General features: G+C 57.5%; 1 protein-coding gene across 1 annotated transcript; it reads right to left on the reverse strand.

Annotated features, from left to right (window-relative positions):
• Window positions 1-816: 816 nt before the first annotated feature.
• AP5Z1 (adaptor related protein complex 5 subunit zeta 1) lies at window positions 817-9,051 on the reverse strand. Its single transcript, XM_049788580.1, has 17 exons — window positions 8,869-9,051; window positions 5,757-5,894; window positions 5,210-5,402; window positions 4,666-4,810; window positions 4,464-4,573; window positions 4,208-4,376; window positions 3,812-3,952; window positions 3,626-3,663; window positions 3,319-3,481; window positions 3,043-3,221; window positions 2,676-2,818; window positions 2,362-2,505; window positions 2,094-2,205; window positions 1,888-1,985; window positions 1,666-1,792; window positions 1,364-1,578; window positions 817-1,280 (listed from the first exon to the last, which is right to left on the reverse strand). The coding sequence occupies exons 1-17, from the start codon at window positions 8,907-8,909 to the stop codon at window positions 1,001-1,003; spliced, it is 2,436 nt and encodes an 811-aa protein (XP_049644537.1). The 5' UTR covers window positions 8,910-9,051; the 3' UTR covers window positions 817-1,000.
• Between the last annotated feature and the right edge of the window lie 2,724 nt (window positions 9,052-11,775).

Genomic DNA, 11,775 nt, shown 5'->3' on the forward strand with positions numbered 1-11,775 from the left:
AATTGCTCCAGGTGCTGCTGAGCTGCAGCAAGTCTCAACAGGTTCCTGAAAGAACCCACAGTGGCCCGAGCCGGGGTTCCCCGGACAATTCCCATTCTCTTGAGCGAATAAGCCCAGGTCTTTTCTAGGTAAGGGTCTATCAGTGATAGACCTATCACAGCTATTAGTGATAGCTAATCTTTGAGCCCAAGTGCCCAAACTGCCGCACAAAACCAAAGAATTTCCTCAAAGTGCCAGCACGTCCTCCCAATGGCCAGCCCGGCCAGGTGAGCTGCAAAGCAGACACTGCACACTTGCCTCCTGCTGCGCCGTGTATCTTAATTGCGGACCTTCCCTCGTACCAGCTGCAAGGCCCCCATGTGCCATAGCTGCCACGTGTGCCATAGGTTCGCCATCGCTGGTAGGTGATTCCCACACCTCTGTGTGGAGGGACCACTTCTCAAACCCTCACAGGGGTGCTAAGCACAGCCATATCCAGGGGAACAGTGCAGGAGTGCTTGGGCATGAGCCTGGCCAGAGACACAGCTGCCTTGAGTCCTGCTGGGAGTGAGGAAGAAGGAGCCAACCCTTGGCCTGGCTCATTTTTTTTTTAATTTAATATTAGGGAATCAGAGAGATAGTATAGTGGATAGGGGCTCTTTAGTTGCACACAACCATCCCGGTTTCAGTCACTGGGAACCTATATGGTCCCCCCATCATTTACTTTAAAACTTTATTTCTGGGATCAGAGTGACAGCACACGAGGGAGAATATCTGCCTTGCACAGAGCAGACCTGAGTTTGATCCCCGCCATCCCATATGGTCCCCTAAGCACCACCAGGAGTTCCCCAAGCTCAGAGCCAGGAAGGAGTAAGATACCCCTGAGTACCGCTGGATGTGGTACCAAAACCCAACTTCATTACTACTGTTTTTTCCCTAATGACAAACAGGACCCAGAGTTCACAGTTTCCAATGTTGCCTTGTGAAGAGGCCAACCTGGCACCGATGCTCCCAGGCACAGTCATCCCTGTGGGCCCTCCCCATGGTCCCCTCCAGCACCCACCTCCCTGTCTAGCAACTGGCGGACCGTGTCCAGTGCCAGTGGCAGTGCTGTGTTGGTGTCACGGTGGTAGCGGGCTGCGGCCACATCGCCACTGGGCGTGAGAACGAACTGGGCCACACTAGGCATCTTTAGGAGGTTCAGCAGCTCTGTGGCCCGTGTGCCCATGGCTTCCATGTCCGGCTCCCCCAGCCCAGCACTTGGGGCTAGGGCCCTGGTCTTGGACAGCAGCAGCGAGGCCCTGGGGATGAAGGGCAGTATGGGCTCTCATGCACACCTCGTGAGGTGCACAGGCTGGCAGGTGGTGGTGGAAAAGGCACATACCTGGGGATGAGATCTTGGCTCCTGGATGCCAACTTGGTGAGTGCCGTCATGAGCGTGGTGACGACCTGTGGGGGACACTGTGGGGGCATGGCCCAGGGTCTGGACTGTGTAAGCTCGAACAGCAGTGCCTCGAGTGCCTCAAAAAACTGGTTCACATGCTCCACGGTGCAGTGCCGATCCCCGGACACAGACACGCACTCGCCGATCGCCCACACCTGCAGGACATGTCTCAGCCATACACCCAGGCCCAGGGGGTGAAAGGATAGTCCCACGTCTACCCCGGGGGTGTCCAGCAGCCTTACCACACAGATGAGCAGGCTCCCCCGGCTGCCTACACCACTGCTCACAAACTCTAGCAGCTCCTTGGCCAGTTCGAGCACCATCGAGGGCCACAGCCGGAACAGAGCCAGCAGCTGTGGGCCCAGGACCCTGTGGACCGACCAGACCAGACAAGGGCCTGCAGCACCTGCTGGGCCTGTGCCCCACAACCCTCCTGACGGCAGGCCCAGGGGCTGGGAACTCACCTGTGCACTTCAGCCTCATATCCTGGGACTGGGAACAGTGAATCGCTTCTCTCTAGCAGTGCTAGCACCAGCTGGCGACTCAAGGTCTCGTCAGCAATCTGGGATAGGCACAAGGGGATTCAGGCCCACTCGCCATTGGGATGGTTTCTCCAGGAAGAACCCCCAGGAAGTAGCAGCTCTAGGAGGTTGGGGCACAGGTAGCTCACTTGGTTCATGGCTGAGAAGAAGCCCCGGAGCAGTGTGGGCACAGCCTGGGTGCACTGCAGCACGCGAGCCGCACTGGCCATGGGTTGCAGCAACTGGTGCAGTGGTGCCGACCTGGGGGCCAGGGGCAGGTGAGGGCAAGTGGGGGCTGTACCTCAGTTTCCCTCTCTGAGGGGTGAGCCATTGCCACCAGGGCCTGGGTGAGGGTGACCACGGCTGTTCCAAGAACTCACACACCAGGGCCCTGAAACACACCTCCAGTGAGCCTACCTCTCCAGGATGCCCCCAGCCTTGGGACGCAGCAGGTACTGGAAGAGAGACCGGAACTTTGGGTCTCGGAAGGCCTCCAGGCAGCCAGGGACCTTAAGGGAGGAGTCCCAGGGTGGCCGCTCAGATGTAGGGGGCAGCAGTGACCTGGGGATGAGAACGTACAGGCTTAGCTTCAGGAGCCCCCATGGGCTTGGGGGCAGCTAAAGCATTCAAAGCAGAGAGCTCTAGAAAGTGAGGGGTCCATAGCAGGGATCTGCAGGTACCACAGCAACATGAGACCAGCAGGGACAGCCCGGAAGAGGGGTCAGGCTCACCGGAGCTGCAGGCTCAGGGCCGCTGTGAGACAAGGCAAGTCCAGCAGTGCATGGAACATCTCTAGGGCTGTGTCCGTGTCCACCAGCAATGGGAGCAACTCCATGAACTCAGCCACAAGCGGGGGACAGTTCCAGGCCAGGAGCTACTTGGTGGGGGTGCATTGGAGGCCACACACTAGCTTCTCAGCCCCTTTCTCTTCCCACCCCAAGCACTGCTGGGGATGGCCTCTAAAATAACGTTCCCCCTGAGGAGCGTCCAGGCACCCTCCCCCTAGGGCAGAGCATTCCAGGCTGGGCTGGAGCTAGGGAATGGCCCCTAGTTCCCTTGAACAGAACTCGAATGGGGGTCCTGCCGCTCCCCACATGCCTTGAGGAGGTTGGGGAAGTGGAGGCGCAGGCGGTCCAGGCAGCTGGCACGGAGCCGGGCGCCATCCCTGCAAAAGCGGGCAAGTTCGAAGGCCAGTGCCAGGTCGTGGAATAGCTCAGCCGGGAGCCTGGACAGTAGGACCTGCCACACGGCCTCAGCATCCACGGCTGCCGCCTCTCCTGCGGGGCACCAATAAAGCCCAGTTATGTGAACCCCCAGAAGCTGCCTTGGCTATCCGCCCCCGCACAGCACTTGTGGGCTTCCAGGCAGGCGCACCGTGGTTGAGGTAGAATTGGGCTACGGGCAGCAGCGCCCGCGCAAAGGCGGAATCTCCACACAGCCGTCCCTGCAGGGCCCTCAGGCAGGCGAGGCTTCGGTAGAGGAAGGAGGGATCCTCGCTGCAGAGACGGTCCAGCAGCAGCACGGCTTCCACTAGGCACTGTGGAGGCAGCCAACTCAAAGGGGAACCTGGACCCCCACAGCCCTCCACAGCCTCCACCAGGCACCAGGGGGGCCCAGGCCAGCCCAGATCAGCATGTGCTCCCTGACCACCACCCCCACTCCTACCGTGTCCGACACTCACAGCTTTCTGCAGATCCGAGTCGGCCTTACGCAGGGCCCCTGGAGAGAGAGGAGGGTCCCCTTGTCCCAGTGTCTGGCACTGGCTGGGGGTGGGGGTCACAGACAGGGAGGGCGGCCACAGTCTGTCCACCAGGCCCAGCCCTGCAGGTCATAGGGATTCATCCCCCATGATTTCCCTGACACTTACGCCGGCCACTCTGCTCCACCAGGCGCTGGCAGTACTCAAAGGCCTTTTCTCGCAGCCTCTCCCTGGGGGCCAGTGGGCCACCCACAGAGGGGGCAGCTGAGAGCACCGACAGTGTGGAACCTTCCAGATCAGATCTGTCATCTGCAGGGAGCATCATTCAGGTCCACAGGAACCTGGGGTGGACCCTCACCCACGACCCCTGTCAAAAGCCTATCCACTCAGATCCCCCCCCCACCTATGGACTTTACTTACCCTGCCCTCTGGACCATTCCTGAGGACAGCCCACCTATACACCCCATCCAGAATTGCAACCCATCACCCTGGATCTCCATCCACTGCCTAAACCCTCAACCCAAAGTTAGGCAGGACTCCTGTGCTCAGGAGTATGGGGTTCACCTGCGTCAGGGCCCCCAGAGCCCCCTGGGCCACTGTGCTGCAGCCAGGTGCGCAGCATGGAGAAGGCCTGCACGTTCCGCCACTGGTCCTCTGTGAAGCGCTGGCCGGAGCACAGCACCGTGAAGAAGTCAGCAGCTATTGCTCCATCCACTTCAGTGAGTGGGCCGGGCTGCAGGATAGGTGGACAGTGCTCAGCCAGGGATCCCCCTCCCCCCCCTTGTACCCAGACTCCACGCAGAGGGTCTCCCTGCCTCACCTGCCGAGTCCTGGGCGTGAAGAAACCCCCTGAAGAGGGGGCTGTAGCCTGCTGCACGCTAGCATAGCGCAGCCAGTCCCCCAGACGCTTGTGGAGCAGGTTGGTCTGGTCTGAGGGTGAGGGGGACTCTGGAGCACAGGTGCGTGGGGTCCTTCCCAAAGGAGGTCCCCTTCCCCACCACATCCCCCTGCCCTGAGGATACCTTCATGGAGGCTGCTCGGGGCCAGGCTGGTGACCTTGGCCACAAGTGGGAGCAGCTGGCCTGGGCCTGCCCCCTCAGGGTGCCGACCCCCCAGGCACTGCACGACGCGTTGGCCCACACTGCGGATCTCATCCCTCCTGTCACCCTGTAGACAATACAGGGGCCTTGTGAGGAATCCAGCTGTTCCGTGCTTGGTGCTCAGAGTACCAGGCCTTGGGAGTCTGGCTTGACTAGCATCCCAACTCAGGCTACCCCAGCCTGCAGCCAGCACCATAGCCAGTCCTGGACAGGGACAGGGCCTCACCCCTGCTGGAGACAGGGAACTTGTCGGCAGATGTCAGGTCGCATGGTCATGGCCACCCAGCAGAGAGCCATCAGCCCACCCACAGCAAGCCTCTTCCCAAGGGCCAAGGAAAGACTCCTGGTGTTCTAAGGCATCTGGGGCCACCAGGTAAGAAACCCAAGGCCTAAAAAAAAAAAAAGAAAAAAAAAAAGAAACCCAAGGTCAAGCTGCTGGGCAGCACTGGGCTCCTGGGTGCCTTACCTGGGCCAGGAGCACAGAGGCGGCGAGACTCAGGTGTCGAGTGCTTTGGATGTGGTCCCCAAACAGTCCCTGGCCCAGGCAGTCCATGGGTGACATCTCCCGCAAGATGGCAGTACAGATTAACTGCAGGTGCTCAGGGCAGGTGGGTGACAGAAGGGCAGCCTGCAGCAGGTCCAGGCAAGGTTCAGGCAGCCTGGAGAGGTGTCCTGTCAGCCCCGCCTACCCCGGCCCCGCCCCGGCCCCGCAGTTAGTCCTGCCCAGCCTAGCTCTGCTACAGCGCCTGTCCAGCCTGTCCATAGGAGGATCCTCGTGTTAGCCCTCTGTCCTATCCCTGCCCCTACCCAGCCCATTCCGCATCTAGCCCCGCCCATTACCAGCCCATTTCACATTAGACCCGTCCACCCCGCCCCTGGCTAGCCCACCTGGAGGTTAGTCCTGCTCTGCCGTCAGCCACATCCCCAACTAGCCCCACCCCGTTCCCACTGAGGGCCCCCGTAGGAATGGCAAGGAGAGGTAGTCCCTGGACCCACCCAGCCCCCATACTCACTTCCTGGCATATTTGGTGGCTGAGACGATGAGGAAGAGCCTCCGCAGGCTATCCAGGGTTTCGGTTCCCCAGTCCTCATTCCGCAGCTGTTTCATGATCCGCTCACAGAACCGTCCCAGCTCCTCAGCCTGGATCCCCCTAAACACAGAGGGCTTCTTACAAACTGGGCTCAACCGTCTGGGCTGCGGAAAAAACTGGCTGGGAATCTGGATGGAGATGGAGATGGCCCATTCCAGGTGTCTCTCTGGACAAACCCACTGCTTCCTGTCCCACTGGTCAGGGGACCCCTACATCCATGTTCAGGTGCACTGCACTGAGCAGCAGTTAAGAGTGGTTGGCTTTGCGGACCACATTCAACACTCCAGGAGAGCCCCTCTAAGTTTGACCACTTTCCCCAAGATCCCATCAGTCTCCAAGGCCCAGGCCCCAGTGCCAGAGTCTCTGCCAGGGCTTCTCCAACCCCAAGACCCGATTCTGCTGTGAAGACCAGGAAGGGGCATTTACAGTTTCCAGGGGAATAAACCTAGAATGGGCACAGGGAAGGGTCAGAGGAGCCCTTCTCAGCTGTGCTCACCCATGCCAGGCCCCAGACAGCCATGAGAGGCACTAGAGCACTCAGGATCTGTCTGGCCACAGGAATTCTTTCTTCTGTTTTTGAGCAATACCCAGTGGTGCTCCTGGGACTGTATCGAACCAAGGTTGGCTGTGTCCATGACAAATGCTCTACCTACTGTACTGTGTACTGTGGCCTCTGGCCAGGGGAAATCTTAAAATTTGAGAGGCCACCGTCTTAGCCTGTCTGAAGCTGTTCTCTTTTGCATTCGTATATGCACCCCACCACCATACACACACTGTTTGCATCTTCAGTTCTGTGGTTGGCCCCTCCCCATTCTAGGAGTTTCCAATCTTCATCCTTCTAGAACCTTTTCACTTCACTGCAGCCCAACTTGCATTCCCACCCAACTGTCCCACTTCTGCACCCTGCTTCTTCACTTATTCTTCAGCTTCTGACTTTTCTCACTCCCAATTTCCTTCTTAGGAAGTTTAAGAGAAAACTGAATTCTCTCCCGATCCTGACAGTTTGTCAGGCTTAATGAGGGCAAAAAGAAAGGTAGAAAAGCTAGTACCACCTTAACTAGCAACACCTGAATTGTTGGCCCCTAACTCAGGTTCTACTCATGGACCACACCAGGTATTGCTCAGAGGTCAGGAGGCTTGAGAATCCATATAGAGAGTATTGGGGATTGCAGCCAAATCAGCAGTATGCAAGGAAGTGCTTTTCTGCTGAACTCTAGGTCTGGCCTCATCTATCCATGAACATTTCAAATATATTTATTTTTTTGGTTTTTGGTGCTCAGGGATCACTGCTGGCGGGCTTGGGGGGACCATATGGAATACTGGGGATGAACCCGTGTCAGCAGCATGCAAGGCAAGAGCCCTTTCTGCTGTACTATCGATTCAGACCCTACCCATGGACATTTAACCTTAGCTACGGTTCCCTCAAGCTGTCCGCCCATCCGGGGCAGTGATAGGCTCTAACTCCAGGGGAGCTCTTCCTGCTGCCTTTCATGAGGATTTGGCACTGAGTGGAAGGTGAATGGGGAAAGCCAGTACAGTTTTTTTTTTTTTTTTTGAGGGGGCCACACGCGGTGATGCTCAGGGGTTACTCCTGGCTTGGGGGACCATATGGGACACCGGGGGATCTAACCGCAGTCCATCCAAGGCTAGCGCAGGCAAGGCAGGCACCTTACCTCTAGCGCCACTGCCCGGTCCCTTGTACAGTTTTTGTTGCCTCTGGGCAAGACCTTTGGGGTGTTAGCCGCAGGTCTGGGAGCTGCTGTCACTTCATTTTGGTTTTGTGGTCCCACCCGGTAGCGCCCAGCAACTGCTCCTGGCTCTGTGCTTAGTTGTTTAGGGCAGTGTGTGCTGCTTGCAAAGCTGTGTTCCTCAGCGGCCCTCCTCACTTTTGGGCTGGGATGCTGCATTTAAAGCCAGTTCCTCCAGGTGAGCAACTGGACTGAGGCTTTTTCTGGTGATTCAGGGCTTGAGAACTACCTGATACCAGCTCACCTTTCCTAAAAACTTCCAAGGGTGACTGACCCCCAGGTTTGGCCGGGTTACCTGCAGCACAACCACCCAGATCTTGCCCATCCACGGGCTCAGCGCCAGTGCCAGGGATATTTGTGTCCAACCTCCCCCCTCCCCCCCCCCCAGTTTCTGGCTGCCTGTATTGTGGCTAGTCTTGAGACAAGGAACACAACAAAAAGACTTTCTTAACTGGCTGATCACCAAGGCCAAAAAACAAAACAAAACAAAACACCCCACAATGGGCCCGGAGAGAGCACAGCGGCGTTTGCCTTGCATGCAGCCAATCCAGGACCAAAGGTGGTTGGTTTGAATCCCGGTGTCCCATATGGTCCCCCGTGCCTGCCAGGAGCAATTTCTGAGCCTGGAGCCAGGAGTAACCCCTGAGCACCGCCGGGTGTGGTCCAAAAACAAAAACAAAACAAAACAAAAAAACCCCACAAAAAAAACAAAAAACCCAGAAAACAGAGCCTTATTTCTTTTCTTTTTCTTTTCATTTGGGGGGGGGGGTTAGGGCCACACCCAGCGTTGCTCAGGGGTTACTCCTGGCTGGCTGCTCAGAAATAGCTCTTGGCAGGCACGGGGGACCATATGGGACACCGGGATTCGAACCAACCACCTTTGGTCCTAGATCGGCTGCTTGCAAGGCAAACGCCGCTGTGCTATCTCTCCGGGCCCAGAGCCTTATTTCTAAAGGCTCCCCGGGAACCCGGGGGAGAGGCCTTTCCAGATCATAGATTCCAAACCCCAGGGCGCCCCGATCTCTAGTCCTGCGTTGCAAAATACTACTGGGAGCACCGGTTTGGGAGTACTCTCCACCCCGTGTGGTTCCCGGCTCCCTGGGGCTGGAGGAAATAAAGTACTGGGGAACCTGCAAGCTGCAGAACCCACCCCCCACTTTTCTTCCTGCTCCCCCAGGGTTCGAGCACCGAGCGTCCGGCTACCGTGCCCTGAACCTCGACTTCCCAGTAGAACCCGGCTCCGCCCCGTGGGGGACCCTGCCAGGCGGCCCGGGGTAGGCGGGCACCTGGCCTGCTGGAGCAAACTCTCCGCGCCCGCCGAGAACATGCCGCGAGCTCCAGACCGGCCGGGGGCCGATAGGTTGGGGCGGAGACGGGCCTGTCCGCACGTCGCGGCCGTCGATACTGCTGGGGAAGGCAGAACCTCAGAGCTGCGGCCTCGATGGAGGCGGGCACCTCTTGGGCGCGGTCTTCCGGGAATCCGGAACCACTGCGCCACGGTCTCGGGCGGAGGCGGGCGCCTTTCGGGAACGGACTTCCGGTAGCGAAACTAGTGCCGCCGCCTCGGGCGGAGGCGGGCGCCTTTCGGAGACGGACTTCCGGTATCTGGAACGTTAATGCCGCGGCCTCGGGCGGAAGCGGGTGCCTTTCGGGGACGGACTTCCGGCCAGTCTGGACTTTTGGCGCGGCAGCCTTGCCCCGCTCCCCAGCTCATATACACCCCAACATATTCATCTCAGTCCAAAACCCCCCGACATCGTCCGCACATGTGGAGCTTGTCTCGTAGCGTAGCGACCAGAACCGCCCGGCGCCCCTGCATGCACCCCGGAAATGTCCTTAAAGGGAAACCCTAATTGCACCAGTCTCCATCAAGTCCGGCGGGTCCAGCGCCCCAACTGTGGGAACTGCTGTGGAGGAACTATCCACAGCTAGAAGCACTTTTTTTTTTTTTTCCGTTTGTTTTGGGGTCATACCCAGGTGCTCAGGATCACTCCTGGCAGATCCTCCCGAAGGCTGCTGGAATGAGCACCTCGAGCGAGCACCGAGCCCGGAGCAGTTCTTGCGCTGACGGGTGTGAGGATGAGCATGGGTCGGTTTCACTCGTTCTCTCTCACCCTGCTTCTCACTGTGCTTCCCAAAAGGTAGCCAATGGCCACAGAAAGCAGCAGTGGCATAAGCGGCTCTGCATGTGAAGGGCAGGACTCCGTTCCAGATGTTGGCACTAATGGGCAGGTGTGCCCCTAGCATCCCATGTGTCCTAGTTTGTGCCACCAGGGCTAGGGAATCCCTACAGCACTGCATGCTGGCTTCTTAGCAGAGCTCCTGTATCCATGAATACTCATTTAAAGCCTGGTGACAGTTTTTATTTTTGGGATAGGGGGTTTGGGCCACACCTATTAGCGCTCAGGGCTCTGAGCTCAGAAATCACTTCTGGAAGGCTTGGGGGACCATATGGGATGCCGGGAATTGAACCCAAGTCCATACCAGGTTGGCCACGTGCAAAGCCAACGCCCTACCGCTGTGCCATCTCTGTTCCCAGAATCTGTGAATATGGTTTGAAGGATTAGTTACTTCTCACGTGTGAACACAAGTCAGAAGATCCGGGTTCCCACTGCACTGTGAGCAGAGGCGAGTTTCTCCACTTCGCCTCTGCCTGGGTGGGGCAGGGCACATTTTGGGTGTCCACCACACGCCTCCAAGGCACTGCCCTAGGTCAACCGTTTCCCAGCACTCCCCTCCTTGATTACTCCCACACCCAAAGACATGCAGCCCGCTGTGGCTTCTTTAATATATAATTTTATTTCTGGTTATAGAAACAAATGCTAAGCAGAGAAACGGCTTCCTCATCCACATACAACAATTTAATAGATAAAAGAACAGTTAAATGGAAAAAAAAAGGGTAGAAATTTTAAACTTTGTTATAGCTTTAAAACATTAACGTCTGGTACAATTAGAAATCACATTCAGATCTCAAACTTTAAAAAAAAAGTATGGCTCCTTATTAAAAAAATACTGTATCCCATTTGAAATGAAAGCAAGGGCCAGGGGAGGGCTGGGGCGTGGGTCCCCACACTGAGGGGAGAGTGCGCCCCACCCCATCCTCCGTCCCCTCCTCTCATCAAGGATACGGTTGCTTTTAAAGCACAGAGGACTAACGGGAAAATACTTTATAGACAGCCCAGTGCCCCTGCAGTGTATCCAGCCCCAGCTGCACTACTGGGCTCCCCACTCCAATTGCAGATGTTATGGGCCAGAGCTCGAACCCAGCTCCTGCAACCCAATGTCGGGTCACCTGCATGTCACCAGCCTGCAGACACCACAGCTGCACTGGAGTCAACACCCAGGTTTTTTTTTTTTTTTTTTTTTTTGTGGTTTTTGGGTCACACCCGGCAGTGCTCAGGTGTTTTTCCTGGCTCCAGGCTCAGAAATTGCTCCTGGCATGCACGGGGGACCATATGGGATGCCGGGATTCGAACCGATGACCTTCTGCATGAAAGGTAAATGCCTTACCTCCATGCTATCTCTCCGGCCCCAACACCCAGGTTTTGTTGCCACTTCTGGACAGGCTGTAGACCAGAACTCGGATTGCAAGTGGGGTTCTGACTCCGTTGGAAGTCACGAGGACAGCTGCAGCTGGGCATCTGGGGGTATGGCTGCTGGCAGGCACCCAGTGTTTGATGGCACCTACCTGCCAACTTACAAGGGCCCAAGATCTCCACTTTCCCAGGTGGTGCCAGAATGGGGGGTCATTTGGGGGACCAGGCTTGCACCCACCAACTTTCTAAAGCACAGAATAGCCCAGGCCAGCTGGGAGGATGCTGGGGTCCCACAAACTCCCCCGACACACTCGAGAAGGGCTATCAGTCGGGTACAGGCTTCAGTCGAGGTATGGAGATGGTGAGGCCCCAAGTGTCCCTGAGAACCAGCCACCATTCCGAGGAGACGAGCCAGCCTCGAGGCCTGCTTATGTCCAGGACTATTGGCATTTGGTCTGGTAGGACCCCCCAAGAGCCGCACACAGGCTTTTTTGTTTTCACCTCAGAGGGAGGCGAGACCCAAGGATGGGCCTGGCTATGGCAGCAACAGGGCATCCCCCCACCCCACCCCAGTCACAACAGGATCCACCATGCAGGGGTTCCCGGGACAGCAGTGGAGACCAAGTCATGGCAACATGGAGCTGGGTGCTGGGGTCT

This window comes from Suncus etruscus, chromosome 15 (genome assembly GCF_024139225.1).
Source record: "Suncus etruscus isolate mSunEtr1 chromosome 15, mSunEtr1.pri.cur, whole genome shotgun sequence".
Lineage (NCBI taxonomy): Eukaryota > Metazoa > Chordata > Mammalia > Eulipotyphla > Soricidae > Suncus > Suncus etruscus.